The 16895-nt window shown below is 38.2% G+C and overlaps 1 protein-coding gene across 1 annotated transcript in view; it reads right to left on the bottom strand.

Moving 5' to 3' along the window:
• Positions 1–9040: 9040 nt before the first annotated feature.
• Positions 9041–16895, bottom strand: part of pgm2 (phosphoglucomutase 2) — a 29811-nt gene continuing 21956 nt past the window's right edge. Inside the window, exons 11-13 of the mRNA XM_063218201.1 lie at positions 15505–15694; positions 10574–10707; positions 9041–10059 (exon numbers count right to left, since the gene is read on the bottom strand). Coding sequence (XP_063074271.1) covers positions 9957–10059; positions 10574–10707; positions 15505–15694 — 427 coding nt within the window. The 3' untranslated portion in view covers positions 9041–9956. The remainder of the gene's footprint in view (positions 10060–10573; positions 10708–15504; positions 15695–16895) is intronic.

Below are 16895 nucleotides of genomic sequence, written 5' to 3'. Positions count from 1 at the left end.
TGACCAGGTGTTGGATTAGATATGAAATTTGACCAAGGATTGGTGATGATCTGAGGATGCTTCAGCTTGCTTGAATTGAGCATTCATCTTTGCGAACGACTCGGAAACCACATACAAAGTTACCTTGGGCCAAAACTCGTTTTCTTCTTTTCTGACAATGCCCCTGAACACTGAGGACTGTTTTTTTTTTTAAAGAGAAGGACAATGCTCCAGCCACTCAGCTTGACCAATCAAGCTGTGGATGGAGGACCACCAGATCAATACTCCAGCAAACTCCAGGCCCGAACCTGCTTGAAAACCTCTGGAATGTGATCAAGAGGAAGCTGGATGGTCACAAGCCATCAACCCAAACTCAGCAACCTGAATTCCAGACCAGGGTGAAAGACTAGTGGAACACACAACAAAACAGATGAAAGCTTTGACTACAAATCGGGCTTATTCTACCAAATATTGATTTCTGAACTCTTTTTACTATTATGTTGTTGTAAAGTTAACCATTTGGATAATTTCAGAAAATCTCAATATCATTCAATATCAGAAAATCTCAAATGACAATATTTTCTTTTGAAATTCAGAGGAAATGTAGTCAGTAGTTAATAGAATGAAATAACAATGTTTGTTTTACTCAAACACATACTTATCCATAGTACAATCCGAAAAACTGAACATTTCGCAGTGGTCTAAATTTTTCCCATGGCTGTTTACACATACACATCAGTCATATAATTAAATAGATCCTTTGAATAAATAGATATTCTAGGCCTACCATTGATTCACCTAAACCAGGTGTCAGGAACCTATGGCTCTAGAGCCACATGTGGCTCTTTTGGGATCTGTATCTGGCTCTTAGGCCTACCTGGGGTTGCCAACCGTCCCTTGAAATACGGAATCATATTAATAAAGTATGGGTTACATATTGAGCTGAAACGGGACACAGGACGTTAATATTTGTTAAAATGCAGGAAATTACATCTAAGAAATACAAAATATCCCCCCACCATAATGAAGTTAACAGTTGGCAACCCACTTACCTTTTATCAATAAAAGTAATAACTTGACAGTGCACTCTTAAATTGTGGGGCTTAATTGAAATACATGCTTTTAATTGTATTCCGTGTTTTTAAAATGGTATGGCTCTCCCGAAAATTTCTTTTAAAAAAATTGGCTTTTATGGCTCTCCCCAGCAAAAAGGTTCCTGACCCCTGACCTAAACTCTCCCATTCCCCCTTCCTGCTTTCGATCCAACAGCAACACCTGGTGTTCAAAAAGAGTTGTGACGGTCAGTGGCCACCCACTGACTATTAGATAACTTATGTAAATCTCTTCTCTTCCAGTACGTTGTCGCTGTTGTCTTTTCTGGTGCAATTAATGTATCCCCATCGTCCATGTAATACATAACAACGGTTGAAATGTCTAGTCAAGTCAAGTTAATGTAATTCATAAAGCACTATCTATAACAGAGGTAGATGTCTAAGAGGTAGAAGTGCTAGACAAGTAAGCAGACTTGAAGATCCCATAGAACACAAAGACAGACATACCTTGAGAACATTGTACACAAAGATCACTGGACAATAAAAGAGAAATACTCATACTCAGTAAGATCTAAAATCAGAGAGCATCATGTAGTAAAAAAGGTGGCAGGGTATAATAGTGAGTCTAGGGTAATACATAACTAGGGGATAAGTTAGCTAATGCAAGGCATAAGATCATAAGAGGACAGTTACAGAAAACACGTTTTAAGCTACAGGGACTGATAAACGTGTTAAAACGTGATAAACGACTTAAAAGCTAATGCATAAAAGTGAGTTTTGAAAGCACTAAGGAAGAGGACAAACCAATGAGTCAGTCAATGGGACAAACAAATATGGAGTGGCAGCTCGTTCCAGAGTTTGGGGCCCATAAAAACAAATGCTTTACTTGGGCCCCACTCTAGGCTGAAAACCAGAGGAGACCAAGGAGGAAAATTTGTTCTAATGACCTGAGGGACTTGGAGGGGGTGTTGATTTTTAATAGGTCGGATAAATAAGATGGTGCCCGACCATGTATAGATTTAAAAACAAATTAAAAAATCTTTAAATGTATTCTGTAGCGTATGGGGAGCCAGTGAAGAGCAGCAAGCACAGGTGTAATATGCTCCCACCTTCGAGTTTTAGTGAGGAGGCGGGCAGCAGCATTATGCCCAAGATGGAGGAAGAACTAAGGCCAGCATACAGGGCGTTGCAGTAGTCGAGGCGGGAAGAAATAAAAGCATGGATGACCCTTTCAAAGTTTTTAATAGATAAAAAGGGCTTAGCCTTGGATAATAGTCGTAACTGATCAAAACTAGACTTTCACAACCATATTGATGTGTTTCTCCGCTAAAAAGTGAAATTAAAATGAAAAATCACACCAAGGTTTTTTGCTGAGTTTTTTTTACATGGGTTTGAGGGGGCTTAAGTCATTCAGGGGGGTCTCAGGTGGTACTAGACCGAATGACAAGGACCTCAGTTATGAGGTAATCAACACCTCCAGTTAGTAAGATATTGCTGTTCCTTTTTGAACTCTTGGATCCACCGTCGCTGTCTTCTTGGGGTAATTTTAGTGTGACAGCTATACTTAGAAATGTTCACCACTACATCATGCTTCCTCCATTTGTGGATAATGGCTCTCACCATTGTTTGCAGGTGCCCCAATGGTTTAGAAATGACTTTGTAACCTTGTACAGTCTGAGAAAAGTCAATTTTTAAAATTATAATCTGCTCCTGAATGCTGATGGATCACAGTGTGATGTGATGGGTTCGATATGACCTACTATACATTGTCAAACCTGTTCTATTCAAATTATCTTTTGGTTTGAAAGGCCTAGCTTGGTCAGCTGTGAAATATAACTCAGTTGTCCAAATTAATATGATTAATCACAGATACCTCCTCATCTAACAGGGGGACATTTTTTCACACAGGTTCTTGCAGCTTTTATGGCATTATTCTCTTAACAAATGAAACAATCACTGAAACACTGCATTTTATGTTTACTTGGGTCAACCTTGTTTAATGGTTACATTTGTTTGGTGATCTGAAAATGTTAAGTCTACCAAATGTGATATAGTAAAACAATCAGTAAGGGGGCAAAAACATACACACCACACTGTATATATCCTGGGGTTAGACAATGAAACTGAAACACCTGTCATTTTAGTGTGGGAAGTTTCATGGCTTAAGTGGACCAGCCTGTTGGCCAATCTTCTAACGGAATTAGCAGTTTTTTTGGTTTTACTACTTATTGGCATGTGTTTCAGTGAAATTAACATTGTCGTTTCTTTCTATAAACTACTGACAATTTTCCAATGAAAATATTGTCATTTAGTCATGTTTTGACTTCACCCGCATGGAAGAGTTCACCCGCCATGGCGAAACATGTGCATGAGCCAAACTTTGTGAGAAATTTTCATTTAAGCTACACCATGTTCTTGAAGATGTCTATCAAGTGGACAACAGATAAGAAAACAACAACAACAAAACGTCTATTTCTGGTCATTTATTTTTTTATTATTGATAATTATAAAATTGCCTACATTTAATTAAAAATTGGTTGAAGTAAATGGTTACAATTAGTCATTTGTTAGATAGCCTGATCACCTCAGTTTAAGGACATATTACATACAGCAGTTGTGAACGTGTTGCTAGCAAAGAATGTGTTCCATTTTGTTATTTGTTACTGAATTCCATATAATTCCAAATACTCCATAAAACCCTGTGGATAACAGGTGGCACAAACATGCATTCAAGCTCCAGTTAGACAGAGCAGGGCTCAAACTACAAGAAATTAAAATCCGATTCTGACGTCTACATGTCTGATACCTACAATTTGAGATTGGACACTCCTTGAAGCATTCGTTTTCCGTTTTTACTCCTGGGGAGTAATATTCCACTGATTGTTGTAAGGGGCAATTCAGCAGAGCCTCGAACTGATTGGTAGATTCCCTGTAAAGCTCGGCTGAAACTACTATGTGCTGCTATCTGTCTGAACAGATGAAAGTTAATGTGTATCCACAATTCGCCTTTGGCCAAGTGCTGCCCCCTAATGTGCTGTTGCATGGTGTTCTATGCTCTGATATCAACATGGTTTATGCGGTGACAGTAAGTAAATTGCAGCAGTTGCACTCCCATAAAACGCATTCCATTCATAACATTATGAATGCAAGTATTACTTTTCTGAACGGTCACACACCACTATGTTATTCAGCTTTTGTGGGCTCTAAAATTCACATTGGGGGTAAATGGTAGACATGTTGTAGCCTGAACCATGGTAAGCTAACTTGCATATCTTAGACCTCTGGCTCAAACAGTAGATTAAATCACCCAATTGTAGTCACTTTCAAAAAACGTATGGTGTTTGTAGGCCTATCTTCAGTAGCCTTGCAAAGGAACATCTAGCTGGCCAGACAAAACATAATCCTCCAGACGCACCTTGTTTCTTCAGTAATTAGGTCAGAGAACGGAAATTATAAACTGAAACGGGTACATGTTTTGCTTGTGGCCTTACTATAACGTTACACAAGTTACATAATTGCAGCATGATTGGAGCACATAATGTGTGTTCGTTTATCAGTTTAGATTTAGTCGACTGAGGATGCTGATGATGTCCAAGCCAAGTAGATGTCCAAGTTATAGTATGGCTTCTACTCTATTCCAACGGTTTTTAAGTGTTGTTGATTGAGCTGCGAGAATACTTCCGCCCCAAATTTCCAGAACCATAGCTTAGAATTCAATGGAGCGCTGTCAAAAAATGTCCGACCACTGTTGGACCACATTATTTGCTGCACTGTGATGGTCAATCGGCATTCTAGAGCAAGGGTGTAAACTGCATACAGCATGTGGCTGAGAAAGAATAAAGTTATGATACAATAATATAATAACATAATAATAATAATAATAATAATAATAATAATAATAATAATAATAATAATAATAATAATAATAGAATAACAATATTTAACCATAATATAATATAATGGGCTTATAAACTATATTTCACTATTGCATTACTGGTCCGGCCCACTTGAGATCAAATGGGATATACCTGTATGTGGCCCTTAAACCAAAATGAATTTGACACTCCTGTTACAGAGTGTGGCTTAGCCAAAGGTGAATTCAACAGGACATTGGAAAACTATGGTTTTGGAAAACTACCTTAAAATGTTTTTGCTTCAACACTCCTGATGCAATTTGACCTCCTCTAAACTGAATGAAAGGAGAGGAGTAATTTTCTAAAAGTATACCGTAAAACACCAAATAATAGTACAGGTCCAGCATTTATTTGAGACCAGGTGGCTATTAACTCCAAATCTTGCCCCAAAACCTAAAACAAAAACGGGAAAAATGGCACTCATATATTTTCAACCAATATAACTGCATTGTTAAGAGTAAGTTTGTAATTAAGACATTCAGTGCTGACTATTATTTATGGCACAGTACGGGATGGATTGAGGACCATACACTTTTCCCTTAATGGCTATTCGTAAGGGGGGGGGGGGAGAGGAAAAAAAAAAACACAAGGCCTAGACGACCTCAACAAAACAGGCAAAGAGGGAAGACATACTTGTCACACAAGACAGAGTTGTCACATCTTCCTCGACAATTCATTTAATAATGAATTAGACCCGGCCTGGATTTGGAACTGGCCTTTATTTATCAAAACATCCTCATACACCTGACCTTTAAAGGGAATACTGCTATTATCTGCTATTTTAGAGTAGTTTCATATTTGTAGACCGTAAAAATACATCAGAGATTACTATTGTTCTGTCCATTAGATACTAAAATGGGTCTGTGAATACTTGTGAACTTAAGCACATTTAATTTAAAATAAATAAATTAGCAAAAATGATGCAATTGAACCTTTTCATTGTAGATTTGTAGGAAAATATAAAGGAATGCACGTTGAGAAATCCAAATATACATTCTGTATTTGTTATATGACTGCAGAGATCTTGTAACATATTATAATACTATTTTAAATAACTGTTAGATGATTAAGATGATTATTAACAGAAAATCTTCAAAAATCAGTAGCATCATCAAAAATCAGTAAAATAACTTGGATTATTGAAATCTGGTATAATATATTAGGTGATAGACTTCAATTGCTCTAAAATGAGATGGCCAATTATAAAAACCTTAATTGCAGGTTGTATTGGCATTATAACCTGATTTTATGTTTCCCATTCACAAATTCGATCTTTTTAATTTATTTTCACGACCACCGTCATTGGAAATGTCTACTTTTTCTTTGTTTGCACACGGATTCCTGAAAGTTTGGCAAAAACATGAACGTTTTTTGTCTGATGGTGGTGGGAAAAGCCTTCACATACTCCTTAGTGGAGGCCAGAATGTAATTTTGGATCACATGGAATACTTATACATCTTATTGTTTCATTACCCAGCACAATTCAGTCACATGTGGAACAAACTACCCCTTGCCACCACCGTCAGCAACACCAGAGGGAGTTTTACATGTTTTTGACGCGTTTTAAATTAATATTTTTACAATATGCATCTTTATTGCTGTTGGATTAAAATATTTGTTCGTTCTTTTAATTGTGTCTGAAGATGTGGACAAAAACAACCGCCCATTTCATGAAAAAAGTAAATATAGGGAGGTTGTTCCAATACATTGCTGAGCAGCCAATACCTTTGTCTATGATGGATGTGCTTCAATAGTTAATATTACTTTGTATTTATTATAGACTACTTATTTTCTTTCAAAATTAAAACCTGTTTTAGCTGCATTCTCAAGAGTCAGTCTGAATCTTCTCCATGTCTGCCATTTTGAATGACAGGAAAATGACATCTTTGGTCTTTTCATGAATATTAAGTTAGCAATATACACTAATATTTATGGGTCTGACAAAAACGGAGTACGTTTTGCAGCCAAATTTGAATGGGCAGCATATATTTTGAAAATAACAGACTAAAATGACATTTTAACAGTATAAGGCTCACTTTCTTTTCTGTACCTGCATGCACTGGAAGACATTCACCTTTCCTTGTAATTGAAGATCTCATCTTTTCAAAATAAATCAAGGATATGGAACTGGGGTAAAGGATTATTTTTGTCATTAATTTCATTAATTTGTTTCTCCGTTAGCACAATTATGCAAACATTGCATGGCAATTTCAGAGAAGATTGGAAATAGGCCAGTTAATATTTTATCACAGGTTCTACCAGTATTTCATACAATATCAAGGCCTGTCTTTTACCGAGAGTTGCATACATCTATGCTTGCCGGGGATTTTTATACTAAATCAGAGATTACACCAATTAGAACTTAAATCCTGGAAATGAACTACTAAAAATGTCATTCTACTTTTACGCTGCCCATCAGCAGTGAGTTGCACCAGCTGAGGGCAAGTTACAATGTGAGTTAGGGCCAAAAGTTCACCTCATCTCTTGCACTCGGTGTAGCTACTGTCAAGCTCAAGATTCCCTAAATGTCAGTTGCACCACTACAACTCAAGTTGTCTACTGAATGATTTGTGTGAAGATGTGAAACAGTTCAACATAATTTATCCTCTGATATGAATCACCTGCCTGGACATCCTAGGGCAGGTAAAGGTGCGAAGGCAAGGTATTTTATGGTGAATTAAATTGCAGCCAATTGTTGGTTTGAATGAGATGTGTGAGTAACGTAACTTTTACTAACCTCTAGACACACACTATAGCTAGTTTTTGTTAATGCATCAAAATGTCAAATAATTTGGCTTCACACCTCATGGTACGTAATGGTAAACCAAGGTTTAGGAAGTTAATTAATTCCTTGAATGATAAGCAGCACCAACACTGACATGTCATCTCGACAATCGCGCAGAATTTGGTGGATGGTTTTAAATTAGTGTTACATTGAATCTATCTGAATGGTGCAACCCCATTTTTAAGTCATTTGTAAACTAGAACGTGGGCACAATGTCTACCATTTTCAATGACTAGAAATAGAAATCTTTTGCTGAAAAACGTACTATTTTGGTCAGACCAGTACGACATATGTGAATGGACAGCATATACACTGTGTGCAGAATTATTAGGCAAACGTGTTTTTTGACCATATTGTCTTTTTTATGCATATTTTCCAACAGCAATCTATATGGACATGAAAACCTATTGGATTTAAGCATTCCAGGTCATGCACATTTGTATAATAAGATGGGGATGTAGTCGAAGGTGCCCAACACCTTATATCAGGTGTGCATAATTATTAGGCAAATTTGTTTTCTTCTGGGAAAATGGGCCACAAAACAGATCTAACAAACTCTGAAATGTCTATAAACAATTTTGAAGTGTTCTAGAGGGATGTGGCTGTCTTGAAATTAGCAAGATGTTGGTCACGTTGGCACAGAACTATCAGATGCACCGTTACAAAGTCATCAGTCTCTTAAGAAATGTCACTGCCAAAGATTGAGAAGAATTTAACGTGAAGCTACAAAAAAAATATTACCCTGCAGTCCTATCATATTCCAGAACAGAAACCAACACCAAGTGTCCAAAAGAACAGGGTATTGAGCGCTCAGAGACATGGCCAAGGTAAGAAAGGATGACACCAGACAACCATTCAACAAGTTAATTAAGTCAAGACTGGGTCAAAAATACCTGGGGACAGAGTTTTCAAAGGTATTATGGACTTGGGAAAGTGACTCTTGACAGACAGGGTAGATGAACCCATGGCTGGATCTTTTAGAGGGAGAAAATCGCATCATTTACAAAGACAATGGTATTTATGCAGTAATCTGCTGGTATTTGAGTGGAACTCGGGAACTGATCTGAGTGTGCACATCACTGATCCAGCCATTGGCTCATCAACCTGGTCCATTAACAGTCACTTTCACTAGTTCATAAAACCATTGAAAAAACTGTCTAAAGACATTTCTTGACCCAGTTTTGACTTAAGTTTCTTGTTGAGTGGTCTTCAGGTTTCAACCTGTTTTACCTTGGCCATGTCTCTGAGTGCTGAGTACAATGTTCTTGTGGACACTGGATGTAGGTTTCAGTTCTGGAATATAACAGCACTGCAGGGTAATAGTTTTATGGTAGTTTCATCTTCAATTCTTCTCAATCTGGCAGTTACTTTGTGGGCACATGTCATGTGACACTGATGGCTTGTAACGGTGCATTAGATCGATGTGACCAATATTTCAAGACAGTCACACCCTTCTAGAAGACTTCAAAATTGTTTATAGTCTTTACAGAGTTTGTTAGATCTCTTTTGTTGCTCATTTTCCGAGAGGAAAACAAAGTTGCCTAATAATTATGCACACTAATTTTGCCCTGATATAGGGTATTGGGCTCCTTCGATCACACCGTCTCTTATTATACCAATATGAATGACCTGGAATGCTTAAATCCAATAGGTGTTCATGTCCATAAAGGGTGGTGTCGGACAAAATGCATAAAATGGACGATATTGTCAAAAAACTTGTTTGCCTAATAATTCTGCACACAGTGTATTTCGGAAATGAACCACTAAAATGAAATACTCTACCTATAAGGTGTCATTAAGTTGGCGTCATTGTCCGATAGTCGGCATGTCAGCGCTGTTCGATCAAACTGACGCTGGAAAATATCTAATAGCTTATCCAATCAAAAGGTAGAGTATGACATACAGTATATGCCTATATTCCTGCCTAACTGTGCAAAATTGACAATAATTATTCTAATTAAAGGAGAATTAATAATGTTTCTGACTAACTTTTGTTTAAGTCTTCGAAGTGCATGTCTGTGCTAATTAATGCTAATTAACAAAACCCAGTTATGTGGACGCTTCAGTTGTTTGTAGGCGATCTTGTGCATGAGAGCAGCTTTAGACATCCCCACTGACTTATATACTATATGGACTATTCAGTGTCAATGGACATCCCTGTTTACAGGTCCAGAGACATTCCTGTTGTTTTCGGCATTATGGTCCTCGTTGTGTTGTTGTATTCTCTCAATCCGACCGTGGGATCAACTTGTTAACCTTGGGCTGGAAGAAGTTCTCAACGATGGCTTCAACAAGATTATCCAACTCTGCTTTCAATTGCGTCAGGTCACTAAAAAAAATAACAGATATTCATGAAGGGATTAAACATGTATCAAAAGTTATGAAACCTTTTGAACAAAAAACGATTTTCTAAAACTACACTGTAAATACTGTATTTGTGACTCAAGTGTAGTGTGAAGTAGAACAGCACTGTAATTTGTTTGTTTGTTTAACTTATTTTTACACAGTGTAGGTAAACAAAAGGTCCTCCCAAAAAGGACACGGACACACGCGCACGTGCATACACACGCACACACGCACTTTTGCAATGTCTGATTTTTTTCCCCTTCTTGTATTGATGTATTGTATTGATGATGTACAGTATAAATGATAAAAGCCTTCTTCAGCATATCCCAAAGCATTCACCCACACTTCACACAGTTATCAAGGTGTTCCTTTGATGTTGATTTGACAACCATTTCCTAACTCATTCAGGTTGGTCATTCAGCTAAACCTTTCTGTGATTTTTGGTCAAAGGTTGTCATAGAAAGTTCTGTGCTTAGCTAAAACCAACGGCAAGTTACCTATTCCCTGGTGCGGCACAGAGTTCAGTGTAGTACTTGATCTTCGGTTCAGTTCCACTGGTGCGCAGGGTAGCCACCCCTCCATTAGCAAATGTGAAGGTGATCATCTGACTGCTCTTACTGGTGGGCAGAACCTGGTGTATATAAATGAACAGAATTGCAAATTTAAAGCGGAAATATGATGAACATCATCTCCTGTCCAGAGGGTTTTCTGGAGAGAAAAAAACAGCTAGAATACTACTAATGCATGTTAGTCAGCAATTTGGTTGTCAATGTAAATCATTTATTATTAATACATTGTTGTACAATACCTTATTCTACCCTTAAAAGACCCAAAACTAAGACTGCCCATTATAAACTGTGGATTACCACTTACTCGTAATTCTTCATAAGTAAGAAGTTTAATAAGCAAGACGAATTATGATCCAAATTGCATGACTTAGTATGGAGATTGCAAGGAGGTAGTAACACAAAGAGTGTTATTATTTATTGTAATACTCATTAAAACTGGTCCATTCATCTGGAACTTTCAAAAGTATATCACCTCACAATTAGCGAGATGCTAGTACTGTGTAAGATAAGAATTAAGTCACAGGGGAACACTGAATAAGGGGACAGCATCAGGAAGTGAGTGTTATGGTTAATTACAAATTACAAGTGTTGGAATATGCGATAGAGCATGCAAAATTGCAACATGAAAATCAGGTGAGCAACCGGCCATTTGGGCTACAAAGATAAGAGACGCAGTGAATTTTGAGAATGTCCAAATCCCCGTGGGGAAAATGTAAGTGGACAAGCAGCGGCATGGAATTCAAGCTGTGTTGCTTCTTGCTCCCATTCTGAGAAGACCGACTGGATGAACTCAAAATTAAAAAGTCTCTGCCATGCTGCAGAACAAGGAATTAGTTAGGGCTGGTATGCTAGGAATACACATCTTGTATTAGAACATGCTCCTTCAGCCTTAAAGAATCTCTGTCAGATGTGTAAGGAACAATATTCCACAACACCAGCTATGACATTTAACAAAACAGATCCCCTATATTCCTGGCAAAAAAATAATACCACAAAGCAACTCCAAAGCAATATTTAAGTAACCCTACAGACAAAATGATAGGGCTGTAATGATGGCAAAGAGAAGTTGTGATACACAGAGCCACGAAATTGTAATCACCTTGCAAGAAGGCAGAATTGTGATATGTCTATTAACCTTCAGTCCAAAAAATTACTGCATGATACGAGGTGAAAGACCTTCCAAGCTTCAAATCATCATCAAGTTTTTAGTAGCTCGTTTTAACCTATTAATCATATAACCTATTGTAGTCATTACATTAATAATGTTGGTAAATGTGAAAAAAGCAAATTAATCAATTTTAAAAATACATCAATCGATGACCATGGGTCAAAACCAAATTGTGGGTTTGGTGTATCGTTACAGCCCTACAAAATAAACATGGGCCTACATACAGACAAATAGCACATAGTCACCTTCCTAAAATAATAAAGTTGACGTTTTTGCATAACCGCAACCGTTTGACATTATTGACGCATAACACAACATTTTGTTAGTAACATGGTTTAAAACCATGTTGCTCTACACAGCAACCGGCAGAAGATTCAAAACGGTGCTATGCCACAACCAGCTTTGCCGCTTCCAGTCTAAATAGGTTAAAGCCACCATGGAATGTCTAATAATTTAATGCTGCAATTCCATCATTAGCTTCAAATCACAACTGAAATGCTCTCGGAAAAATTGCTCAAATCACTAAACCTTCATGCTGAGGAACTGTGAGAGTGTTGTTTGGGTTGTAGGGTGGGGCAGGGTGGTTGGATATTTTGGTCTTACAATTATTGTCTTACAATAATTTGTGTGTTTAACAAGGTGAGCAAACGTCTATTCTTCAAATAAATTGTACTTAAATTAAAAAATAGCAGTGTTGACATCTGTCTTTGGGAACTCAAAAATGTACTGCACAAACTAAGAAATCCTTTAAAATGCAAAATGCTGAGTCCCAATCTGATATTTTCTTGCATAACCATGGTTTCTGATAACTGCTCAAAGACGTCCAACATGTCCTTCAGTGCAACGGATACTTTTGCTTACTGTAAATGCAAAAAGAGAGATTTTTTAAAATATATTTTTTTGGCTTGGCTTTCATACATTCACTTTTCAAAAAATAGTTTTGAAATTTCATGTTTTTCACAGTTACAGTAAGCAAAAGCATCTGTTAGCAAGCACTGAAGGACAGTGTCATGTTGGACGTCTTTGACCCATCTGTGGTGTATGGAATTCACCAACTTCTGGCAACATTCAACAGATATTGCGGCCCAGGTCAATACTACTACTTTCCACAATTCCTCTGTGAAGAAAAATAACCCTGGTCACACACACTCGCACGCGCACAGTGACCTTGGGTGTTTTGAAAGGCGCTATATTAAATGAAAGTATTATTATTCTTGTTTGCAGCTAAATAGTCATGCTGGTCAGGATGCTCTCGAAGGCAGCCCTGTACAGGGTGGTGAGTGCAGATGTGGGGAGGTGACCACTGTTGTGTCATCTGCAAATTTGATGGATTCATTTCAAATTTGGCCTAACAATCGTGGGTCATCAGTGTAAACAGCAGGGGTGATGGCACACATCCTTGCAGCACCCCGGGTATGTTATCTGGACCTGCAGCTTTTCTGGGATTCAGCTTGAGTAGGGTCCTCCTCATGTCCGCTGGGTCCAGTTGAAGCATTGTGTTGTCTGGGCTGACGGGTGCTTTTGTAGGTGTTGTGTTGTTTTCGTCACACTGGCTGAAAAATGTGTTGAGGAGTCTGTGTTGAAGTCTGTACCGACTGGATGCCTTGCCACAGGCATCTTGGGTCTTTTGTGTCTGTTAAGTGTAAGTTCATTTTCTGTCCATATGCATGATTGGCTGCTCTCACGCCCCGTTGCAAGTTGGCCCTGGTTGACTTCAGGGCCTCCTTGTCCACGTACTTCCTTGATGAATCAGGGTTTTTTTTGTTTGCAGTCTTTGTAATGTCCTTGGTGACGGTTACAAGTACCATGCATGTTATGTATCCAGTTACTGAGTCTGTGTATACAGTGAAGTTGATAAGCTGGTTGGTGGTGTCCCCCTCCCTGAAAACAAACCAAACCGTGTTCAAAACAGTCCTGTAGAGCTGCTGTGGCTCCCTCTGGCCAGGCCCTGGTCTGCTTCACAGCTGGTTTGCTCCTCATCAAGAGGTCTGTAGGAGAGGGTATGATGATACCAAATGGGGGTGTGGAACTTAGGCGTCTTCCCAGTAGCACGGTCGGAACGGTCATACATTCCATCGAGGTGTGGCTCAACTTTTTTTGGGGTCTTTACTCCGCCCATTTCAGGACCAACTGGGGCGATACATGGAACTACCTCAGACCTGGTTCCTAGTGTGCGAAGCCTAGTTCTAACCGACATGTTTGCTGTGTAACTGATTGGCCGTCGAGCACAATCATTTTAAATTCCCCACCCACGCACTTCAAAAATTACAGCTTTTCTACAGCCAGTTTTTACAAGTAGTCTAGACAATTGGAAATTGATCAAGCACAAGCAAATATGGGAAACGACGTTTTGAAGGGGACTATCGGAATAGCTATACACACACATCATCGTCATAATGCACACTAATCTGTTGCCTAGTCAAAGTTCACAAGTATTGAATTCCTTCCGTTTCATTGTAGCCTACATTGGTTTAATACCACTTTGGATCTCCTTAGGCCTAGGTTGCTTCCTTCTTCTCGAGTCTCATGTGTTCAGACATTCTTAAAAGTGTTTTTAATAACAGAGCATAAAAATTACTATGGCACTGGCACATAAGTAGATAGCTCACAATGTATTGAGGGATGCAACAAGCCAGCCCGAGCAATGCAAATATTGACAATGCAAGTGTCTGTGCATGCATGTCTGTTCAAAGCGTACAAAATTAGCATATACATTTCCCTAGAAGTCCTTGTGTCAAGGAAATGCACCTTGTTGTTGATGGCCGGCAATATTGTAGGCTACATCTAGGTCTGTACCAGCCATCACAGCTGTTTACGTTCCACCCAGCACAAACACAAAGGAAGCTTCCTGTGTAAACAGTTGTGATGTTGATGGTATTACATTTTCTTGGCCAAGCTTGAGGTAGTCCATTTTATTTTCAGGTGAGCAAAAGTTGGATAGGAGGATCGATGGTAGTGTAGTTCTGTGAAGGTTGCTGCACGTCAATAAAGGTCTCTATGCGGTTCACTTCCGAGGGGTCTGGGAATACTTTGGAGCATTCACATATGTGCGGAAAATGAGTCACGGGTCTGAGTTAACTTAAATGGCTGAGAGGGACCAGGTGAGAAAAAAAACTCTAGGTTAAATCCTGAACGATCCTTTGATTTGTTGGTGTTTCTCAGTCCAAGTAATGCACTGTAGTTGCATGCAAAGTGCGAAGGTACGGATAACATAAAATGCATATCGCTATCAGGAGCGTGGCATCAGCCGCACAGGGAACCGGCATCACAGCGCACTGGCAACTACACCATACATCTGCATCTACATTTTTGGACCAACACCAGCCCAATATCTAATAGTGGTGCAAGCTTAAGATATGAGGATGTTTTTTCCTAATACAGTGTTGTATGATACTGCAAATCATATTGCCATATTTTTTGTTATAATATTTTACTCATCTGTAATCAATAAGCAAATATCAATACTATTAACGTGTAACACATGACAGAACTAATGCACATTAAGAGCTGAAATTATATATATATATTATATATATTGAAGAAGTAACTGAGTTACATCTATGAGGATATGATGAAATAATTTTCCATTCATTATGAATCTGTTATTGGTAACGTTAAAATAACCGTTCAATAATGGTGAAATAACAGTCCAAAAAACATAATTTGATGACCTGTAAAGGTTGGAACTTACAGCTTTGTTGTTGGCTTGGTTACTGTCAAAGCCTGTAGTTAGGTCTCGCACAGCAGTGACAGAAATGCCTCCACACTCCTGAGGGTATGTGTTGGGTCCTTTGAAGTTCCTCAGGCGTTCAAACATCTTGCGTATTGTATTCTGATCATGACAGATGAAGTAGGAGTTCTTCGTGATGTGGTATCCATACCTTAGAGGATTATAAAAAATATATTGGAAAAAGTATTAACCATCTAAGCGTGGAATTTGCAGAATTGCAACAAACCGCTGTATTGAATAAAGCCTATTGTTTCCAGAATGGTGTAAAATCTTGTTAATTGCACTGTACTTCAGTCCTCCCTCTGACTTAGTCCTTCCTTGGAGTTACCTCATTGAACACCCAAATACATACCAAAGCTAATTTGTCATTGTGGTTGGTGTGTAACAATAGTGTATGTATATAGATATGTTTTTAGAAAAGTATTTTGTTTGGTTATCGTTCGGCTTGTACTGTGTCAGTGCATATAGTATTGCCCTACAAAGGCAAAAGGAAGCAAAATGAGTTAGTGATATTTGTAATATTAAGCATCAGTTTCAATCAGAGTTTCAAAACGGTTGTTTCAGTTGTTCAAGTTCAAATCCCTTGGGGAAACTGAGGGAGCACACAGTAACATGTTGCTTTTTGTCTTCTGCTCCGGAACGTTCAAATGAAATCACGTTACTATGTTCTGAGAGTTACAGCAATCTGCTTAATTCTGACAGACCATCAGCGTCAAATAGCTGAAAAATAGTTCAGGCATTTGTATTTGTTCCCACGCCAGTTATTGTGTTATCTATGCAAATTGTACAGTAAATCACGACAAACCTCATGACCTTAACCCATTTTGTCCTAAGCCCTTTTTGGGAAAGGATGCCCTCTTCCTATTAAATCCTAAATATCTCAGCCTCCGAAGCACATACAAACATGAAATGAGTTAAATTTAAAAGGCAAGACCCTCCCCTTGCATTGTAATGTGTTCATTCAGCTCTAACATACCCACATAGTTAATAAAACAGCTAAAATCTCAAAATCCTGAAAAACCCATATATGTGTCTCCAGGACACAATGGGTTAATAAAGCATGCACACATTTTGGAATACTTGTGAGACGCAAAATTCAGATTTGAAATGGTGATGCTAACACAGTAAAACTTTCCCTCAGTCTGATTCTTCCCTTGATGGCTCAATTAGACACCCTAATAATAACCTGCAAGTTTCGTAATACTAAATAATTATCTAAATAATATTTAATTGCAATTGAACTGTTAAACTGTTAAGGCAGCATAGTGCTGGGCTTAGCACAAAAATAAGTACACAAATTTAGATACAGAGCATTTCTCATACACTAACAAAAGACCAGTGTTAATTTCGTC

Source organism: Engraulis encrasicolus, chromosome 16 (genome assembly GCF_034702125.1).
Source record: "Engraulis encrasicolus isolate BLACKSEA-1 chromosome 16, IST_EnEncr_1.0, whole genome shotgun sequence".
Taxonomy (NCBI): domain Eukaryota; kingdom Metazoa; phylum Chordata; class Actinopteri; order Clupeiformes; family Engraulidae; genus Engraulis; species Engraulis encrasicolus.
Note: the sequence above shows the minus strand (reverse complement) of the source record. Positions and strands in the feature narration are given on the sequence as shown.